General features: G+C 35.6%; 1 protein-coding gene across 1 annotated transcript in view; it reads right to left on the reverse strand.

Moving 5' to 3' along the window:
* Window positions 1-307: 307 nt before the first annotated feature.
* The window catches only part of C1H8orf89 (chromosome 1 C8orf89 homolog), a 59,334-nt gene continuing 36,206 nt past the window's right edge, over window positions 308-23,435 (reverse strand). Inside the window, exons 6-7 of the mRNA XM_036736454.1 lie at window positions 10,862-10,917; window positions 308-1,823 (exon numbers count right to left, since the gene is read on the reverse strand). Of these exons, the coding sequence (XP_036592349.1) occupies window positions 1,675-1,823; window positions 10,862-10,917 (205 nt within the window). The 3' untranslated portion in view covers window positions 308-1,674. The remainder of the gene's footprint in view (window positions 1,824-10,861; window positions 10,918-23,435) is intronic.

The raw sequence follows: 23,435 nt of genomic DNA on the forward strand, positions 1-23,435 counted from the left end.
CAATTAGGGCTGAGGGACGGGGGTGGGGAAGGATGGGGGGATCTTTTAAACCTAGGTGTGTCCTCCTCTTGATTGGCCTGACGGTACATCATTTGGACCTCCCCTGACAAAGGTAAGACAATCCCAACTGGTAGACATTTTAATAAGGAGGTAGGTTAAGAATCATCTTAGCTCTTCCTCAATACTTCCTGTTAGGACACAGGAATAATTCTCAGATGATAGGATTAGTCTACAGACCTGCTGTTTTGATTGAAACAACTTGATTCTGAATCAAATTGAATTGGAGTTAAGTGGGTGGTGGGTGAAGTTACAAAGGTAGGCAACACAGGGGTGGAGATTCAATTCACAATAGAACTGAGTCCTGAGTGGAGGTTAATTATAAAACAAAAGCTTAGCCTTTAGGAGAGTTTGTCCAAAAAGTTAGGGCAATGAAGGTGGAGGTTGAAGTCAATTTCTCACTCTATGAGGAATGAACCCAGCTGAATGGCTTATCCAACAAAAATGTCATGCCCTACAAGGAGCTAGCCTAGCAGGGCCACTTATTGATCACTGATACTTTGCCCACAGAAAACTTCATGGGAGCCCTCTGAAGAAACAGCATTGAGTGCCTTCAGTTGTGGAGTTGTGACTGTCTTAGCCATGAGTGTTCCCTAGAAGTGTGCCTCACAATCGCTGTACTGTAAGTTCATGCCCCCTTTTCACCCTATGTACTTGACATGTACTTGTGGGAGAATGTGCCCTTGGTTTGGGGGGCTCAGAGTAGCAATTGTTTTTTATTCTGGCCGGAAACCCTGAGAATCTCCCCCTCCCAGGCTGATTGTTATGGGGAGTCAAACTAAGCCATCTTCTGTTTCAGTTCTTACCTGACCTTTAACTACCGAATGGGCATTGCCTCAGACAAACTGAGACCTGAGAAAGAACTGAGCTTAAAAAGGCCAAGGTCTGCCAATTGGAAGGGACAGTAAGGCTGGTAACTTTGCACAGCCCTGCCTCACTTAGATCCAATTCACTTGCAAGTCAAGATATCACTCTCCTGATATCATTGGTCTTCTAGACAAAGGATAAACAACAACCAAAGCTGATGTAATTTCTAGGGTGATAAGTACTGTCTTTGCTGTGACATTGAGTAAATCCTTTTCCTAAAGAACTGGGTCTACTAACTGATTATTAGGAGGAAGTACACACATTGAGGATTACACCCAGAAGCCTGGAATAGAAGCCACTCCACCTCTGGGGAGCGAATCTGCTAACGCCACTGTGAGTTGGAGGAGTGAACCCTGAGAGGGGTGTTACATGTAACCAAAGAAAAATTTCCCTTATAAAACCATGCACTAAATATAATGCTTACAAATATATCCATACTAGTAGTTCATTTATAGGCATTGCTGATAGCACACAAAACATAATGAATGTTTTATGTCATAAGATACACAAATTTTCTACTATGGATATCTTCCCATGAGACATAAATTTAAACATCTCCTTGTAATGTTCACAAAATATTTCACATATTGTTCAATATATAAGCATATAAAATATTTATTGGCTATTTACACTTCCATTTTTAGGCAAATCATTGAACATCATATTACACAGGACTGAAAAAAAAAAACAACAACACACACCTACAACAGACACCAGTGAAGAAAATAATATCGCCCCAAACAGTATTTGTCAGCAGTCTGGCAGCTGTCGTTTCTTGACTTTTTTAAATTTTTTGCTTGCTTCCTGACGAATAGTGTCGTATTCTAATATGGCCAGTTCAGAAAGTCTCTGTAAAAATTCTGGTGGTGCTCCAGTGAGAGGACTTCTAAAAGTAAAACCTTAAAAAGAACATATAAAAACTTGAGACAAATTGAACATGTGTGTGTATATATGTATATAAATATGTACTTGACAAATCTAATTAATAAGTAAAATACTTGTTTCAAAACTGAACTTCAACTATGTTTTCACAGAAGAATCTGAAACAGAAATGCTACTACTTACCTCCTATCCAATAAGATCAATATAAGGCAAATGGCAAGACATTTTGAAAGAAATTATTAATTCTTCATGGAGATTTTGTTATATGCCCTTATTAAAGGTGACAGGGAGGAGGGAAGGAATGCAAAAGGGAGGAGTGTGATTAGTATTAATAAATGATAGAACTTCAATAATACAAAGTTAAAAGGAACAGTTATCCTTAAGACAAGTAACTCACTGATAGTTTATTTTTCTTCATTCATTCTCTTGACCCTTTAGCTGGCTAAAGGAAGAAGTAAAGTAATACATGTTAAGGAGACTGACAATTGAGATTATATTAACCGTGCTCCTGTAGAGTATACACAAGAATATGATACTTTTCTACTCTACTATCTGCAAATAGCTCTAAAGCATCAAAAATATTTTCCTTTAACTTTCCTTAATCAATATGAACTTTAGTTTAGTTTGACAGTTTGATATGAGAGAAACTACTATTTTTTATTTAGTGACACACACAATGGATAGAACACTAGACCTAAAGTCAAAAAGATATGAGTTCAAATCCAGCCTCAGACCTTTGCTAGCTGTGTGACCCTGGTCAAGTCACTTAACCTCTGTCTGCCTCAGTTTTCTCAGCTATAAAATGGAGATAATTATAGCACCTACCTCTTATAGTTGTTAGGATAAAAGGAAATAACATTTGTAAAGAGTTTTGCAAACCTTAAGGAACTATATTAATGTTCACTGTCTTCATGATTATCATCATCTGATTCATGGAGAAACTGGTAGATAAAGTAGAAATGAAAGGAACCAGGATAGGGAGAAGTTTACACTTTAAAAAAAATCATGATAGAAATGAGCTGAAAAGCTGGACATAATCTGACATGTATCTTAGATTTTAGGAGAACAGATATCAAATTTAAAGTAAAAGGACAAGCCAATGATTTAAATTTCTACTGAGGAAGTTAGCCCCAAAGGGACAGGAATGATACTTGAGGACAGGATGGTGACTAGGATTGCAATTATCATTGGTACAGGGAACACCCAGATAAGCAAACTCCCTCCACCAATACAGGTAAGTACCTGCTGTACAAGTTATGGCCTTAAGAGAGCCCTCTAAAGCACTGTCGTATAAAGTGCCTGGCCAGGGTCATACAGGCGAGTATATGTCAGAAGCAGGACTTGAATACAGGCCTTTCTGATTCTGAGGTCAGCTTGCCAAGCACTCCACCAAGGCTGCCTCTTACATTTGAGGACACTGCAGCAATTATTCCAAAGGGAAAGAAGAAGGAATAGAGGCAGGTGGCAGAGCTAAAGAGACTAATGCATAAACAAAGAACTCATACTCTCTCACTCACAGGTTTTTTTCTTTTTTTAAATTAATTTATTTTTAGTTTTAGTTTACAAACTTCAGTTCCTCAAGTTTTTGAGTTTCAAATTTTTTCCCCTTTCACTCATAGGTTTTTAAAGAAATTTATTGAAGATGGAAAAAAGGGCAAGTAAATGAGGATGAATACAAAAGAGCATCACAGTCTCATGAGAATAGTGTCTGGAGATTTAAAGCTGAGAAAGAGCTGAAGCTGTCAAGTAAAAGGATTTTGTTAGCCATGCAGGAGCATGAGGCGGGTCAAAGAAGGGACAGGGCAGCTTAGATAAACAGGATGATGACGATAAATGATAATGAGAAGGCTGAAATACCCAACTTTTGTCTTGCTTCTCTTTTCTTTGTCAATACTACTAACAACAGTCACTTTATATATATTATCTCATTTGAGCCTGAAAACACAGTGAGGAAGATACTACGGTTATCAAGTGTCAGAGAATTTGTACTAAGATTTAAATCTCGAATCTTAGTAAATCTTAGTACAAATCCTCTGATACTTACAACTGTGTAACTATGGACAACTCACTTATATTCTGTGAGTTTCATTTTCTTCATATTTAAAATGAGATAGTAATACCTGTAAGCTAGGTGGCACAGTGGATACAGTGCTGAGCCTGGAGTCAGGAAGATTCATCACTGTGTGACCCTGGGCAAGTCATCTAACCCTGTTTGCCTCAGTTTCCTCACCTGTAAAATGAGCTGGAGAAGGAAATGGCAAACCACTCCAGTATCTCTGCCAAGAAAACCCCAAATGGGGTCACAAAGAGATGGACAGAACTAAAACATGACTGAACAACAATCCTTAGTTCCAAATCCAGCACCTGAGGAATGATCTTTGAGCTAGGAAGAACAAAAACTATTAACAAAGAGGGGAAGGTGAAGATATGAAGAGATGGTAACAGAACTTGAGCAGCCCTTGATGAGTTTAGGTTACTAGGCCTAGGCAACTACATCCTAAAGCAGAGGTATCAAACACAGGGCCCACAGCACTCCTTAGTGCAGCCTAAACCAGATTAAAATGTAACTGGGAAGTACTTAACAAAATAAATAAAAATATAACAAAACACAGATATTACATATGAAAACTATATCAATATGTGCCCTGATGGATTTTTATGCATGGTTTAGTGGCCTCTATTTCTATTTAAATTTGACACCACTAGCCTAGAGTAACAAGAAAAGACTGGCAAATGTGATCACTAAGCCATTCTTTTTTTTTTCTTTAAATTTTTAGTTGATGAATTTTTTTTATCATCTTTATTTTGGAATATATCATTCCCACCTGTTAGCCTGACATTCTAACAGAAAAGAAAAAAGAAAAAAAATTTCAGCAAAACTAACCAAAATATCAGCTGAGTTTGATACTATATGTGAGTTCCACATCCAAAATCCCATATTCCCTTCAATGAAGAATCTTCTCATCTCATCTGATGAACCACTCTTGGTGACCTCTGAAAAACTGGGGAGAGTGGAAGAGATGCCACAGGATGGAGAAGGGCAAATGTTCCCTTCAGAAGAATATAAGGTCTTTGGTGGTATTTTTATCTTTGTATGCTGTGTACCTCACAGTACAACACTTAGCACAGAGTAGGTGCTCAGAAATGCTTGTGGAATTGAATTGAAAGGTAACCTCAATGTTTAAAAAGGGAAGAGGATATGGTCTGGAAACTATGGATTTCACTTTGGCTCCTGACAAAATTCTAGAATGTATTGTTAAGTGAATGACTTACAATAATTTAGAAATGGAAGCGATCATCACTAAAAGTCAGAAAAGCCTTATCAAGGTTGGGACCAAACCAGATCGACTTCATTTCTTTTTTGAGAGAGTCACTAAGTGGGTAGATGAGAGGAGGGTTTTAGACACGATATACATAAATTTTGGCAAAACGTTTGACCAAGTTTGTCATGCTATCTTTGAGGACAAAATGGAGAGCTGTGGTATAGTTAGGTTGATTTGGAACTGGATGAATGAAAAGACCAAGAAAAGGAATAGGTTTATGTCAGTTTGGAAAGGGTCCCTAATGGAAGGCTTCTATCTGTCCTTTCTCCTAGGCCATTCAGAATCTTTTTCACTGATTTTGATGAAGGCATAGATGTCATGCTTTTCAAATTTTTTCCCTAAATGTGATCTGGCCTAGCTCCTACCAAAACACAGGGACTCAGCCAGGATCACATGAAAAGTCTAAATTCATAGCTTAGGTAGATCAGCAAGTAGGTTCTTTGGCCAGATTATCAAGCAAACAGAAGATTCCTCCCTCAGAATATTAACCAGTTCTATTTATTTTCCATGAATATTTTATTGTCCATCACAAACTATATATTTATAAATTCTATTAGATGCTTATTACAGAATTTTTATATAAACAAGAGACACAAACATATTTATAGGCAGTCATATATAGTTGGTCCTGATCTCATGAAAAGAAAATTTACTTTTATTAAGAGTTTGCTAAAAGAATACATTTTGTCAGACCATATGCTTGGATCTTTGCTTCAGGAAACAGTCACCAGAAACATGGTTCATCACTCATTTATCAGTGACTCAGGACTTTATTCAAGGGTGTGCTGAAGCCAGATCTAACTGGCTTGGGAGAGCTGGTTATTAAATTTTCTACACTTTAGAAACTGGAAATTCCAGAACAGGGCTTAATATATTGTTTTGCTGGTTATCTAGACTTAAGAAATTGCCAATAATGAAGATTAAACTTAAAAGTGTATGTACATACATTCCATCCTTTCCAGTCCAATTGTTAAACATTTACCTTCAAACCCCTGTATTGCTATATTAACGCTACTTGAGCTTAGCAGGAGTACAGTAGAAAACAAATGAGGTCATTACCAGACTGGAAGCCTGATGACCACAGGCTAATGAAAACAACTGGCATTTATATAGTGCTTTAAGCTTTGCAAAGTGCTTTACATTCATTCATGCACTTGTCTTATAACACCTCTGGCTGCATCTATAAAAGAATAGCACAGAGCTATTGAAAAGTGACACACCAAAATGAATACAGAAACTTCAGGGAGTTTTCAAGGGTTATATTATTTCTGCCCAGGATTTGGACTCAGATCTTCCTAACTCCAGGCCCAGCACTCCATCTACTGACCTAAAGGTGAGGAAGGTGTATATTCCAGGTATGGGGGACAGCCAGTGCGAAGAAGAGAAACAAATATTATCAGATGATAATTATCAAAAAGGCCACTGTGGCTCGACCACAGTGCTGGAAGGGGAATTATGTGTTATAATGCTGGAAAGGTAGACTGAGGTACCTAGGTTGGTTTGGACTTCAAAAGCCAGGTATGTATTTAAGGCCACTTTTGTCTTTGAATCCCCAGTGCTTAACACAATAACTGGCACGTAGTAATATTAGGTGCTAAATAACTGCCGGCTGATTATCAATTGATCCTATCTAATGCTAGAGGCAGCAGGGACCACTGAGTTTCCTGAGTAGGGGCCTGAGGTCAGATCTTCACTCTGATGCTTATATATGCTACGTATAGGACAGATGCAGTGAGGTAAGACTTGAGATAGGGAGAACAATTAAAAGGCTACTATAATACTTAAAGAGAGAGGCAACAATGGCCTAAACTAAGGTGGTGATCATGAAACAAAAATGGGAAGAATCTGTGAGATGCTGTGGAGAAATGACAAATGCATCAACTGGAGATGTTGGGTGTGAACCTGAGTGCCTAGAAGGATAATGGTGCCCTGGATAGAAATACGAAAGTTTAGGAAAGTGGTGTGAAGTGTGTGTGTGTGTGTGTGTGTGTGTGTGTGTGTGTGTGTGTGTGTGTGAATTGGTGGGGGTGGGGTGAGAGAATGAGTTCAGTTTTGGATACTTTGAGACACCAATGGGATATCCATTTTGAAATATACAACAGTGAGTAGGAGATGCATGCCTTGAGTTCAGGAGAAAGACTAAGGTTATTAGGTATGTTGACTTGGGAGTCTGATACTTAAAGATAATTAAACTCATGGGAACTAAGATCAATGAGGGTGAAGAGAGAACAGAAGAGGGCAGAGCTTGGGGGAATACCTACAATTAAGGGATGCAATATAGTTGATGAAGTAGCAGATGAGACTAAGGAATGATCAGATAGGTAGAAGGCAAAAGTATTCAAGAAGAAAGGATGCTAAGCAGTGCAGAGTTCAGAAGAATGATAGAGAAAAGAACTATTTCCTTCCCAGATGGCTGCTGGAGAGGCAAACCACCCAGGTCCCCTACACAAACTCCAGCAAAACCCTGAAACTCACACCAGAGTGAATAATGATCAAGAGGTCCAATGGGAAAATAGTGACTTCTTCCACCCCAGAACTACATGAAGTCAGCTAAAAACCCAAGAGCAAAGCCATTACGGGAGCAGGGTGGCCTCCCAGCAGAACTACAGAAGGCCACGGCCATGCAGGGCTCTGCGTCCTGAGGCAGCAATAAGTGAGAATTCCCCTGAGAAAGCTCTAGTGTGAGGATATTGGAAGCGCTGGTGGCAGTGATAACCAGCATGTGCTAGTTGGTGCCAACCAGTGTGACTATGCAATGCTCGGATGGAGACAGATCATGCCTAGGGCTCTTAAGTCTTCATGCTTAGTCCTGAGATGCCAGAGAGGAGCCTGAAGATCCAGCACTCTAAATCTCAAAGATCCAGGGATACCTAATCCTGGAGGTAAAGGTAAGCTCAGGAACCCAGGACATGACCAAGCTGGGCCAACCAACCCACCTAAAAATGAAGCAGCAGATGTAACCTAACAAAAACCCCTAATTTAGCCATTACAGCTGAGGAAATAAGTACATCAAAGAAAACACTGACTAAAAAACTCTGCAAAACTAGATATTCCCCCAAAAGCAAAGAAAAACTACATAAAAACTGTTAAGCAGAAACTCAAAGGAAAAAATGAATTTTCTACAAGTCTTATAAGAATACCTAGAAGAAATTAAGCAAAAGCTAAAACAGTAAAATAAAAGCTCTTGAGGAAAGAACTGGAAGGAGAATAAATAGCTTAGGACAGAAAACAGCTAACCTTTCCCAAGAAATGGATTTCCTGAAAACTAGAACAGATAAAACAGAAATTAATGAAGCCATGAGATAGCAAGAATATTAGAGAAAAATCAAAAGACAGAAAAAGTGGAAGAAAATGTAAGTGATATGATATAAAAACAATTGATATTAAAAACAAGTCAAGGAAAGATTAATTTTAAAATTCTGTGCTCCCTGAAAACCATGGTTTTAAAAAACCCAGAAATGACATTTCTTTTCTTTTTCTGAGACTAGCTCTTCCTATCTCTCTCCCACGCTGCAAGTATGGTAACTGGTCACTCATGATCTAAATCCCACTGCTAATCAACATGGCAGGTTTTTATATGCTCTGTTTCTGACCTGGGCTATTTGTCCTACCTTAAGAAGCCTGGTGACCCCACTACTCACAGGAGCTCACTGTATTAGTGCTGGACTTAATGCAGACACCCACTCAGCTTAGCCCACTATACCTCAGAATTCCCAAGCTCAAGTGATGTACCAGTCTCCACCTCCCCAGGAGCCAGGATTAGAGGAGTACATCAACCTCTCTACTTGTAACAGGATCACTTTTTCATCTCAGACTGAAACATATGTGAGATTTCATCAATGTGCATGGTTCTTTCAAGGATGCAGATCAAACCCTTTCATGTCTGCCCATCCTTGTCCACACCCTCCCAGAAACTCTCAAAGGGAGTGTACCCAACATGCTAGGGGCCTTTCATACTTTTTCTTGACATCACCAGGAAATCAGCGGTGCAAACAGGTTCTCCATTGTTTGCTCCTCACTTTTAATGTGTGACCAGTCTCATTGTCATTTTCTATGCATTTCATCGTCTTTACTACATTTTACCAAAAGTCTTTTCAGACTTTCTATAGGGATGATCTTTCTGACTAATTGGGGGTGATTGTTGCAGCTCTGAGATAACTCAGAATTATGGTAGAAGTATTAGAACTTTCAGAGAAAAGCTACAGAAAGTAATAGCTAGTTGTTGGAAGATACTTTAATTTCTCTAGAAATTATAAAAAACACTAAGTGGAAACTAATATGTAACATACAAAGTGTGACTATGAAGTGGTGTGACTATTTTAACAACCAAAGCAGAACATCTAAATGACTATTCACCTTGAATATTCCACCTCTTTTAGAATTGCCTTCACAGTCCATGAGCAGCCATTACCTAACTACTTTTAGTGATGGTAAATCTTCATCCTTTGAGGGTAGATTTGATTTCTGAAAAGTCAAAATTCATTCTGACCCAAAGCAGGTGAATAACATTCAGACTGAATAAAACCATATTTTGATCAAAAGTCAAACTGTGAGTACAAAGCAATGAGATTGATTTTCTAAGAGTATCTCCTATGGCAATTCAAAAAGGCACTCCAGGGGCAGCTAGGTGGTGCAGTGAGTAAAGCACCGGCCCTGGAGTCAGGAGGACCTGAGTTGAAATTCCACCTCAGACACTTGACTCACTTACTAGCTGTGTGACCTTGGGCAAGTCACTAAAGCCCAATTGCTCGGCCTTTTCCCCTCCAAAAAGGCACTCCAAAAATGTGTTGAATAATGGTAGTATCATTAGAATAATTTATAGGCTCTCAGAGAGTAACTACTTTGAAGAGATCAACACTTATTTAGATACGCCAACCACATAGGGGCCAATAAAGGCCACACTGCCCTCTCTCTCCCCACCAAATCTAGCTACCTTAGGGCGGCATATAATCATAATCTCAGCATCTAATAATGGTACAACTATAATGGGAAGTTCAGAATGACAGCAGAAGTGATGATAAAGTAGGTGATGATAAAAATAAAGCACCATTAATTGAAAAATGTTTTCCAAAAAAATTGTACAGTAAATACGTTTCATATTATAGTACTATATAATTATTTTTCAGCATGTACTTATATTTTTTACTTACTAAAGTGATTTTATTTTAGGGGTAGTGTTAATATTTGGATCAACACAGTTCTGTTTTGTTCATTAACAATTAACAATCACAATTAGTCTCTTTATAGTCATACCTGGCCATTGAAATATTAATACTTGGACCTTACAACTTCTTTAAATATTTTCAGCCATTTGAGATTGGGCTTGCTAAAATATCTAATCCAAATATTCTGGATATCATGTTGGCCTACTGGGAAACAGGCCAGATTTTGAGTGGAAATTTTAAAATTAGCTTTCCCATTTTTATTTGTTGCAGCTTACTCATCTACAAAAGTGTTTACAGTCTTGTAACTTATTTGACATCTATATTGTTCTGCCTAACTTTCCTGAGGTCATCTAGTCCAATCCCTTCATTGCAGAGACAAGAAAAATGAAGCTCAGAAGGTTTAGGAAGTGGTACAGTCAAGTCTCAGATCAGATCTCCTGCCTACCGGCAGTTACAGTGTTCCTTCCACTATACAAGACCGCCTCAAATGAAAGAAGTAAAACTACACCAGAAATCATAATGGGAGATGTGGGGGGAAGGGGGGTAGAAAATAATCATTCTGCTCACATTTTGTTTTCTCCTGAAGTGGTAACATGCTGCCTGCTTGGTTATTCTTCACTGACCTAAATAATGACATATAATAATCACTTTTATATAAAAGCAGTGTTGTACATTATTGAATTAAATCCTTTAGGACTGAACAGTCTGCTTAAAATGAAACTCATTTAAATGTTTGGTAATGTTGTACTGAAATGATAGCCTTGAATTCTGGTAAAAAAAAAAAAGTGATAGAAATGAGTGAGAACTGCAACTGGCCTCGGACATTAAACATTTATCAGTAGATTACAAGTTCCTCTCAAGAAAGTAAGCTCCTTGAGGGTAGAGACTGTTGTTTGGCGGTTTTAAAAAATGTTTGTTTTATATTCTCCACACCTCACATATGCTGCGGGCTCTTAAATATGCTTGCTGAATTAAATCAAATCATGATCATCACTGGCCATAAGATGAATCCTAGAAACAAAGGATATATCAGGCCTTTCTAACAGTGGAGCTATCCTCATTATCTATCATTTAATTGGGTGGAATTTAATTAATAATCAACTCAACAAGTCTGAGTCTTGGTCTTTCTTTTTCTTTAGCCATTGCAACATTCCTTAAATAAGGGATCTACCCCCTCAGTAAGGCTACTACATGGAAAAATGTAGCTGCTCTAGTTTGGCAAAAATAGTTCCGGGCTTCAGAGTGGAGAGATCCAGGTATAAATCCTGCCTCTGAAATTTTAACTAGTTTTCACTCTAGGAGTTACTCAATCTTTTTGAACCTCAGTTTCTGCATCTGTAAACTAAGAATAATATAGCCTGCATTACTTTATGAGGATCAAATAAGACAATTAATGTAAAGCATTTCGAGTACCCTAAAGTCAGGTATTAGCTGTATTAATTCATATCATAAAAATATAGCACAATAGAACATTTAGGACAAATGGGAATTTGCAAATTACCTGGTATAAATCTTCCATTTTACTGATGAGGAAGCTGGGGCCCAAAGAGTTTATGTGAAATCTTTACATTCACATAGGTAGTAAACAGAATCAGACTAGTTTCTCTGGAAACAGCTTCCTAGTTTCATTATATCCTTGTTTATTTTATTTCTATGCTGTATTTCTTTTGGGTAGCGAGGTGGCACAGTGGATAAAGTGCCAGGCCTGGAGTCATGAAGACTCATCTTCCGGAGTTCAAATCTGGCCTCAGACAGTTACTAGCCGTGTGACCCTGGGCAAGTCACTTAACCCTGTTTGCCACAGTTTCCTCACCTGTAAAACGATCTGGAGAAAGAAATGGCAAACCACTCTGGTATCTTTGACAAGAAAACCCCATAAAAGGGTCAGAAAGAGTCGAACATGACTGAAAAATGCTTTATTTTTAAATGAATGAATTCCACCATAATTACAACTAAGTGATTTTAACTGAACATAAGAAAAAACTCTTACCTTTGTAGTAGATATAATAGATCTAATTCATGCCAGATGTCTTCTCAAGAGCTACAAATTTATTTAAACTATACTACCAATGTGACATCAGAGACTGACAGTCTCATTTAAAATATTACTTTCCTTTACAATTACCATAACAATATTAACATGAACATTACCTGAAAATTACTAAAAAGGATCCCATCATCACTAAAGAGAACTTCAGCAAAAGATATTCTCTCAGAGTTCCAAAAACTAAAGCATTCCTGTTATGGGGTTAGGGGTCAAAATGAATATGAAATATATACTTTCCTGTTTTTAAAATTCTCTTCTCTTATAGACTGCTGCCCAGGGTTTTGAGATAAAGAAAATGATGGCAGGCAAGTGGGTATATCTTCATTCAAACTAAAATAAAATTAAGAAACATTTTAAAAGATGTTTATAATATGTCTAAAATACAATTGTTTTTCATATTTCACAAAGTTAAATTAGAGTACGTAAGTCAATTTAGAATTTTAGGAAATAACTTCACAAATTAGAACAGATCCAAAACAAAGAAAGTAAATAAAAACAGCCTAAAATTCAGTGTGGCAGACTGAATGGACAAGATGCTTAATAAATGTTTGCTCAATGAACATTAAATAAATGGACAAATGGGGAGGACTTCTTTAAAATTAATACTCCATTTACTTTGGAACAGGGCTGTCCAAAATGTGGCCCACAGTGCAATTTATACAGCCTGCCTACCAGCATAGAAATTTACATAAACACCTTAGTAAATGAGCTCTCACTAAAATGGCAAACCAAAAAATTGTCTATTATTTTAATAAAAACCTAAGGTTGGACAGCCCTGCTTTAGAATAATAATATAGCAAAAAACAAACAAACAATAATATGGCCCCAAAGTAATTGTAACAGTGCTAGAGTTGGCAGGAAGCCTATCAAGTGAGGTTGTGTTATGCCTCCCAGGTATACCTCAGCCTTTTGATTATTTCTTGATCATTTTCTTGAAAACTAATAAGAAAAGTTCAATGTCAGGGACCAAGGGATAGATTAATTTTAAGTCACCTTCCTTAAGGAACAACAGTGGTTTCTTGTTTAAATTGGTTCTTTACTTCTTTGTATCCTCACCGTGTCTCATTATTGTTATTGTGATCTACACTACCAATCTTTTATCTACATTGCCCATCTTTCCCAACTTTTCATTGCTCTGTGATTCCTTCTCATTGTTTTCTAAGTTTTCATAAAGTATACTAATATACTATGTAACTGGAAATGTAATTATTATTTAAGATAGAGTCTTTTGACCACTCTCCTCCCCAACTCCCACAACTGATATCAAAGACTCGTATCAATAACTATTCCTTGCAGGGTAACTATTAGTATAATTTGGACATAATATATAGGTAAATCCACAGGAATAATTTCAAGGATAACTGAACATTTAGTCATCTAAACTAATAATATTTTACATTGTAGGTAATCTTTTTTAATGGCAACTGCTTATCAGTATCAATATTAATGTAATATAAAAATTTTATCTATTAGCCATGAATTTACATGCACATGAACGGCTACTAAGATAGTAGTCTGTATTTAACTCTAAAATGGTCCATTTTGAGTAACACTAAATTATTCACAATATTCATTTTACTAAGGTGAAATTTTACATATTCATTAAACAATCGAATGGCATTTTTAAGCACCTATCTATAGTGTGCGAGGCACTGCAATAGACACTAGGGAGGCAAAGACAAAAATGAAAGTCTCTGCCCTTCTAGAATGATGACCACTACTATATTATCAACAAAAAAACAAAACTAGAGGGAGAGAAAATTCATACATACCTGGAAGAGGGTCTAGAAGAAAAGTGGTTTTTCCTTATTTGCTAACTGATTTGGGCTTATTTTATTATGTTAAAATACTTAGAGTTTTGGTTTATGATTTTGTAGGCTTATTTGATGATTTGTTTTCTTTATGGTTATTAAGCTCATAATTAAATAAATTTTAAAATCACTATGGATTTGGGGAGGAATGTGTAGCATCCCATTGTTTGAAGCAATTAGTATTATCACCTGTGAGCAAGAGCATTTAGAAAACATCACCATAGAGAGTCCTCTGATTTGGACACTGTTCAGGTCATCAACACTAAATATGGCAAATGCCATAGGTAAATAAGTGTATGTCTCTGTTTTATACTTTCATGTTGATACAGATTATTGAATAAAAACTATGTCCATGGTTATGTCCAGGGTGCTGTGAGGCTCAAATGAGATAATGGATGTGAAACACTTTGCAAAACTTAAAGCACTATATAAATGCCAGCTATAATAATTATTATTATTAGCTTACAGTCACCAGGCCTCCAGTCTAGTGATGACTTCATTCCCTGAACCTTCTACTGCTCTCCTGCTGTGCTCAAACAATGTTTACAGAGCATTACAGCGGTGTGCTGGTAAATGTCTAACAACCAAATTCTTTGGAGGGAAAAAATGTGCGTGCACACACTTTTAACTTTAATCGGCCTTATTAACACTTTCTTAAATCTAGACAATTCACAAAACAATAAATCAGGCTCCAACTTCTTAGGTGTCAAATGCTCACACTGAAAATATAAGCCCATTAGAGTTGGCTCCAGGACACCTTTGGCTATACCTGCCAGTCTTGTTTTAACACATACCTGAGAGATACTTTATTTTAGGAAAATCCTTAAGGTTGCATGCGTCTTGTTCTACCAATCAAATGCTTTTAAAAAATAATCAACAAATAGTAGACAGATTAAGTCCTTATAAGTTCCATGTCTCTTAGTCAGTTACGTGATCACAATTATTTAGTTTAAGAAAACTGTTTCTTAACCTTTTTCATATTTTCATCAAGGATACCCAAAATGAATTCATTGATTATTCTCATGAAAATTTTACATAAAGATGAGGAAGCAGGCAAAAGAAAAAGGTAGTATCTTCTCACTTGTATTTTTTTGGTGAAAGGACCATTTTTCTCATTGGAGCTCATCTATACCATCAAGTCTACTCTAAACTTCCCTATTTCTGCGGAGGGTACCAACTTTCTGTCAGTCACTCAGGTTTGTAAGTTAGGATCATCCTCGATTCTTTCCCTCTCCATATCTTTTAGGGGGAAGAGCTAACATACACACACATTTTTTGTCTGCTAACTTCCTTTTTAAGTTTTATTGACAACTTTTGTTTTTATAGTAGCCATTTCTGGACGGTGCTTCTCCCCACCCCCACTATGAGGCTTCCTTTTAACAAAGATAAGCAATTGGGTAAAACCAACCAACATAAGAGACCGCATTTGAGAGTACACACCGCATTCTGCACCTACAAGCTTCACCTCCGGAAAGGAGGGAAGTACATTTCTTCATCTCTTCTCTGGGGCCAAGTTTGGTCATTTCAATTACACAAAATTCATCTTCATTTCATTGTTATTTTTGCTTACATTATTGTAGACACTGTGTATATTCTTTTCTTTGTTCTACTTTTTTCACTGCATCAGTTCATTCTAGTCTACCCATGTTTCTTTTAAATCCTCATATGAATTATTTTTTATAGTTCGATAATACTGCATTCCATTCAAATGCCAAAATTTGTTCAGCCATTCCCCAAATGTTGTGCATCCACTGAGTTTCCAACACTGCTGTAATTAAAGAACTGCTATAGATATTTCAGCCTACAAATGATCTTCCTTCCTGTCTTTGACTTATAGCAATAGAATCCCTGGGTCAAAGTGTCTTGACAGCATAGTTCCAAATAATTTTTAAAAATAAATTATTTTTATTTATTTTGTTAAATATTTTCCAATTACATGTAAAAATTAATAATCATTTTTTTAAACTTTGAGTTCCAAATTCCCTCCCTCTCTCCTGCCCTTTCCCCCTCCTTAAGAAGGCAAACACTTTCATTTTGATTATACATGTGAGGTCATGACAAATATATTTCCCTATTAGCCATGCTGCAAAAAAAAACACAAACAAAATAAAACAATAAAAATAAAGAAAGTTTAAAAAAAAGTATGCTTCAATCTGTATTCGAAGTTCATCAGTTCTCTGGAGTTGGATAGCACTTTTCATCATGGGTCCTTAGGAATTGTCTTGGATCATTGTACTGCTAAGAATAGCTAAATCATTCATAGTCATTCACATCATTACAATATTGCTATTACTGTATACAATATTCTCCTTGTTCTGCTCACTTCACTTTGCATCAGTCCGTATAGGTCTTCCCAGGTTTTTCTGAAACCATCCTGTTCATCATCATATCACAACAGTATTCCATCACAACCATATAACACAACTTGTTCAGCTATTGCTCAATTGATGGGCCCCCCCTCAATTTTAATTCTTTGCTACCACAAAAAGAGCTGCTATAAATATTTCTGTATAAATAGGCCCCTTTCCCTTTACTTTGATCTCTTTGGGATACAAACCTAGCAGTGGTATTGCTGGGTCAAAAGATATGCATACTTTTATAGTCCTTTGGGTGTAGTTCCAAATTATTCTCCAGAATGGTTGAACTATTTCACAACTTCACTACCAAAGCATTATGTCCCAATTTTTCTGCATCCCTGCCAGCATTTCTCATTTTCCTTTTTTGTCCTATTAGCCAATCTGATAGGTGTGAGGTGGTATCTCAGAATTGTTTAATTAGCATTTCTCTATTCACTAGTGATATGAAGCATTTTTCCCTATGACTATTGATAGCTTTGATTTCTTCTTCTGAAAACTGCTTAAGTCCTCTGACCATTTATCAGTTGGGGAACAGCACTTATTTTTATAAATTTGGCTCAGCTCCCTACATATTTGAGATATAAGGACTTTATCATAGAAAATTTTTACAAAATTTTCCCCCAGTTTCCTGTTTTCCTTCTAATTTGGGCTACATTAGTTTTTTCTGTGAAAAAGCTTTTTAATTTCATGCAATCAAAATTATCTATTTTACTTCCTGTAATCTCCTCTTTCTCATGTTTGGTCATAAACTCTTCCCTTTTCCATATGTCTGACAGGTACATTTTTCCATGCTCTCCTAATTTACTTATGATATCATCCCTTATGCCTAATTAATTTATCCATTTTGACTTTATCTTAGTATAAGGTGTAAGATGTTGGTCTATGCCTAGTTTCTGCCAAACTACTTTTCAGTTTTCATTCTTTTTTAAAATTTAATATTTTATTTTCCCCAATTACAGGCAAAAACAATTTTTAACATTTGCTTTTAAAAAATTTTGAGTTCCAAATTCTCTCCCTCTTTTGCTCTCTTTCTTCCACCCTCATTGAGAAGGCAAGCAATTTGATATGTTATAAATATGCAGTCATGCAAAACATATTTCCATGTTAGTCATGTTGTGAAAGAAAACAAAGACAAAAAAACCACAAGAAAAATAAAGAAAAAGTATGCATCAATCTGTATTCAGACTCCATCAGTTTTTTTTCTCTGAAGATGCACAGCATTTTCCATCATAAATTCTTCAGAATTGTCTTAGATCATTGTACTGCTGAGAATACCTAAGTCATTCACAGTTGATCATCATACAATATTGCTGTTACCGTATACAATGTTCTCTTGGTTCTGCTCATTTCACTCTACATCAGTTCACGTAAGTCTTTCCAGGTTTTTCCAGAGATAATCCTGTTCATTTCTTATATCAAAATAGTATTCCATCACGATCCACACCACTTATACAGCCATTCCCCAATTGTTGGCCATACTTTACAGTTTTCTTAACAATTTATGTCAAATGGTGGGTTTGGTCATTTATTATTGTGTATCGTGTACTTATTCTATTCCACTGATCCACCATTCTATTTCTTAGCCCGTGCCAGATTGTTTTGATGATTACTGCTTTGATGATAATATGGTTTGAAATCTGGAACTGCTAGGCCACCTTCCTTAACATTTTTTTCACTAATTCTCTTGATATTCTTGACCTTTTATTCTTCCAGATGGATTTTGTAGGTATTTTTTCTAGTTCTATAATTTTTTGGTAGTTTGAATGGTACTGAATAAGTAAACTAACTTAGTAGAATTGTAATTTTATCATATTGGTTCAGGTTACAGATAACAATTAAATTTCTCCAATTGTTTAGATCTTTGTGTGAAGTGTTTTATAATTGTATTCATACAATCTCTGCGTTTGCCTTGGCAGATAGACTCCCAAGTATTTTATACTGCCTACAGTTATTTTAAATGGAATTTCTCTTTTTATCTCTTGCTGTTGGACTTTGTTGATAGTATATAGAAGTGCTGATGATTTATATGGGTTAATTTCATATCCTGCAACTATGCTGAAGTTGTTCATTGTTTCAACTAGTTTTTTTTTAGTTGATTCTTTAGGGTTCTGTAAGTATGACAACATATCATCTGCAAAGAGTGATAGTTTTGTTTTCCTGTTGCCTATTTTTATTCCTTCAATTTCTTTTTCTTGTCTTATTGCTATAGCTAGCATTTCTAGTATGATATTGAGTAATAGTGGTGATAATAAACATCCTTGCTTTACTCCTGATCTTACTGGGAAGGCATCAAGTTTATTCTCATTACAGATAATGCTTGCTCTTGGAGTTAGAAAGATATTACTTATCATTTTAAGAAAGCTCCATTGATTTATATGCTTTCTAATATTTGTCAAAGGCTTTTTTGCATCTATAGACATAATCATATGATTTTTTGTACTTATTATTATTCATATGATCAATTATGCTGTTAGTTTTCCTAATGTTGGACCAGCCCTGCATTCCGGGTATAATTCCAAATCATTTTTCAGGAAGGTCATACAAATTCACAGATTTACCAATAGTATATTAAAGAGCCTATATTCCCAGAGCCCCTACAACAATGAACATTTTATCTTTACCAATTTGCTGGGTGTGAAGTAATACCTCAGCACTGTTTAAGTTTTCACTTTTCTTCTTATTAGTGATTTAAGACATGCTTCAACATGGCTGTCGATAAGTCTATGACTATTCTTTTAAAATCCATTTGTTCATATCTTTTGACCACTTTCCTCCTGGGGCATGACTCTTGGTCCTATATGTTTGTGCTAATTTCTTTCATTTTTAAAATCAGACTTTTATCATAGATATTTAAAGAAAAGATTTCCCCCCCACAATTGACAGTCTCTACTTATCATTGCTGCTTTGATTTTGTTAATTTTATATAATTGAAATGATTCCATTTTCTCTTCCATGATCTATTTTTGGTTAAGAATTCTCTTCATAACCATAGTTGTGAAAGGTACTTTCTTCCACACTCCTTTAATTTTTTTCATAATATAATTTTTTATATTTAGGTTATTTCCATGTGGAATTTCTGTTATATATGATGTTTTCTGTCAAACTAGCTTGCAATTTACTCAGAAGTTCCAGTAAAACAGAAAATCCTCCCCACCAAGTGGTTGCTTGGTTTAATCAACACTCAGTTACTAAAAGAAACAACTGTTCATTATTATTATTTTATAATATAGTTTGAGGTCTGGAAATGTGATGTCCCCTTCATACTTTTTTTTTCATTCTTTTCTCTGAGATTCTAGAACTGCTGTTCCTCCAAATATATTCTGACACTATCTGTCTACTTCTAAAGAGTAATCCCTTGGTTGTCTGCTGGGAATAGCATTACATCTATCAGTTCTTAGGTAGTATTTTTATTTTACTGTCCATACCCTTCCAATAATGCCTTCCCATACTTCTATTTAAAAAAAATAGTCTTGAAACTATTTCTATATAGGTCTTGAGTGTGACAACTTAGGCTGATTCTTAGATATTTTATATATTTTACAGTTATTTTGATGGCTTTTTTTCCATTTCTTCCTGGTTTTTGTTATTGCAAGTTAGAATTTCCAACAATTCTTGTAGAATTATTTTTTTAATTAATGAATACAAAGATCTCAATTTCCTTCCTGTGGTGATTAAAATAATTTCAAGACACAAAGTTTTAGGGTAAATTGTAATCAGTTTTATCAATCACAACCAGCGGATGACTAATAAAAGAGGCTCCTTACACTCTAGTTGTGTCAGAATACATGACTATTTTTTTAGGTTTATATGCCTTTGGACAAGAGGTGTTGCATCAAACAGCAATGGACTCTTTAATTGGTTAACAATATAATTAGAGGCAGATGTTACAAAGAGAAATGGGTTTACTCCAATGATGAGCTGAGAGTGATATCATGTCACTCTTGGATAGAAAGACCATCCCTATACTCAGATCACCCCAACCTTGGGCAATCTAGACAAAAGGATCTGTTTCCACCCAAACGTGATTGAATTCACCACAGACTAGAGATTCCTTGTAAGGTTGTGTTCCCTTCGATAGAGAAATTTAGCTTGGCCTTCAGAGACTGAGGTCTTGAAAATAGGAAAAAAGAGCTAACTCTGAATCTCCCTAAATCATTAGTTGTTAATAACCATTTCTTTCACTCCTTATTCCCTAGATTTACCTTAAGTAAATTACCATGTAAATAGGGATAATTTTCTCTTCTTTCTAACGTTCATACCCTTAATTTCTGTTTCTTGTCTTACTGCTATCACTAAAATTTCTAGAACTATGTAAAAAAAATTGGACAGGGGATTTTACAACTATATTTATAGGGAAAATTTCAAGGATTTTCAATGACAAAAAATAATGTTAGCCTTGGAGACAGATAATTTTTTTATCATATAAAAAGGTCTCTTCAATGTCCTTTTAGAGCTGCATTTTTACTTGTATTCTCCACATTAATTTCTACTTTACTGTAAATGTTCTATAAACATAACCATTTCCGTCTTTTTAATCTTTATTTTTAATTTTTCAATGCCTTGGAATATGGTCCATTTTAAAAAAAATTTTTAACATGGTCCATTTTTGTAAAGATACCATATGACAGAAAGAAATATTTATATTTTTTTTATGTTTCCATTCGGATGTCATGTCTTACGAATCTAATTTTTCCAACAGTGTATTCAGTTCTATGTTGTCCTATTTTTAAATCATTCTGTTAAATTTAACCAGTTCTGATTAATATTAAAATCTTCTACAACTGTGTTTGCTATCTCTTTTTATTTAATTATTAATTATATGTAGTATATAATATTATATTAAATTATTATTTAATTCATTTTCTCTTTAGGTATTTAGATTCTATACCATTAGGAATACAAACATTTAATCATGATTTTGTTTCCTTATTTATTTCATTTGACATTGTTCTGCATTTTAATTTTGGCCTGTTTGATAGCACAATTGCTATTTCTACTTTTTTTGAGGAATAGCTCAGGGCAGAGTAAATTTTCTTTCAGCCTCTCATCATTATAAAGTGTATCTTTATTTTTAAGAGAAGTTCATGATATACAGTAAATTAGTGAATTTTGTTTTCTTATTCATTCTATTATTCTTGGGTTTTTTTAACATACACATTAAAGATAATAATCGTTAGGTTTGGTTTTTCTATATTTCTTTTGCATTGATACTTAAGACCCTATCCTCTTAAATTAGTACTCTGTTCCTGTGCTTAGTTTTATCTCTACTAATGTGACCCTAGTTTATTACCACAGCCTTCCCCATCTCCTACTGCAAACTCCTGTTTGGTTGCTCTACCCAAAAATTCTTTAATTTTTTTAAAATTTTAATTTCTCTTTCATTCTCCCTTATTTATTCCCCCCTCCTCCCCATACCCTTTTAACTTAGGTAACATTCTTTGGTGGTGTTCCTTTCCAAGAAGTGTTCATTTACTTCTTCTTCCTTATTTTTATCTCAGGTTAGATTATTCTGAATTTTGCTCTCCCAGTCAAAAACATTTACATGCCCTCCTTTATTTTATAACCCTCAAGTAAGTTGGTGCCTCTGGTGATCAGGAGTTGAGCTACCTCCTCTGTCAAAGAACTTGTAGATTTCACTATAGCCTCACCTTCCCTTATTTAGTTCGTTTGGATAGAGATTTCTTCTGAGTCATATGCTCTAGAAATATCAGTTTATGAAAGAGGCCCACAAAGTTTGGTGGGAATCACTTTGTATCACATAATGAGACCCACTCAATTCAACTCCCCTACCCATTACTACTCAGTCCCACTGAGTCCAGTATATCCTATTTCTAGGTCAGAGGTTCTTACATGGACTTCATTGGCAGTGTGGGGAAACCTGTGGGTTTTTTAATGCATAAAACAAAATAAAATAAAATATGTAAGATTACAAAGAAAATGAATTATATTGAAATGTAATCATCAAAAAAAAATTTTAAGTTCCCAGAACTCAGGAAAAGAACTGCTCTCTAGAACTATCCACTATGCCTACAAACTTGGGTGCTGGTCATCCCTCAAGATACACATACCCCATCTCCTCGGGCTGGAGACAGTTCTAGGAAGCACAACCTTGCCTCACAGATAATAGTCTCCTAAGATTCCCATTCCCACAAAGAAGTCCATTATGAGGCCTCTCTCCACTCCTCAACCATCATGACAGCATGCTACAATGATACCACTTCATTTCCCCTTCCCCACTTGAGTACCTTGACTCTTCTTCTCTCATGCTCCTCTCCCACAGAGCCCCAACCTTATGGAGAGATTGAAAAAATTATTATCCCTTTGCTGATCACATTCAGGTCAGTTAAAATTGTATCTGCAGCTCTCCTTTGTCTCTTACTTCCACCCTCCCCAATTAAATGATTTTCATTGTGTTATTCCCCCAATAAACAAAGATATTGGTTCCCTTAGACAGAAGGATGGGGTATTAATCCATGGAATATTAACTCAGTTCTTCCTTCCCTGACTCTAAATTGCCCTTCAATTTTTAGTCCCTTAAATCCTGTGCTCATTGGTGATTCCTCTTTCTTTTAACTCAATCAGATTTTTTTTGACAGTCCCTTGAACAAGTGAGAATTTCTTTTTCAGGAATGCCTCAGATACTTCTATATTAAAAGTCTATCTTACTAAAAAATAAAAAATGAATTTTAAAAAATGATCATTCAAGGCCAAAATTTTAAAAAAAGTCTATCTTATTTTCATGGAAGTTTCGGCTCAACTTTTCAGGGTATATTTTTAAGAGTGTATTCTTTTCTCTTTTGCTTTTTTGAAATATACTATTCTAGCAGCACCAGATCTTAAACTATATTATAAGGTAGTAACTCAAAATTATCTGGTATTGGCTAAGAAACAGAAAGGTGGATAAGTGGAATAGAATAGACACACAA

This window comes from Trichosurus vulpecula, chromosome 1 (genome assembly GCF_011100635.1).
Source record: "Trichosurus vulpecula isolate mTriVul1 chromosome 1, mTriVul1.pri, whole genome shotgun sequence".
Classification (NCBI taxonomy): domain Eukaryota; kingdom Metazoa; phylum Chordata; class Mammalia; order Diprotodontia; family Phalangeridae; genus Trichosurus; species Trichosurus vulpecula.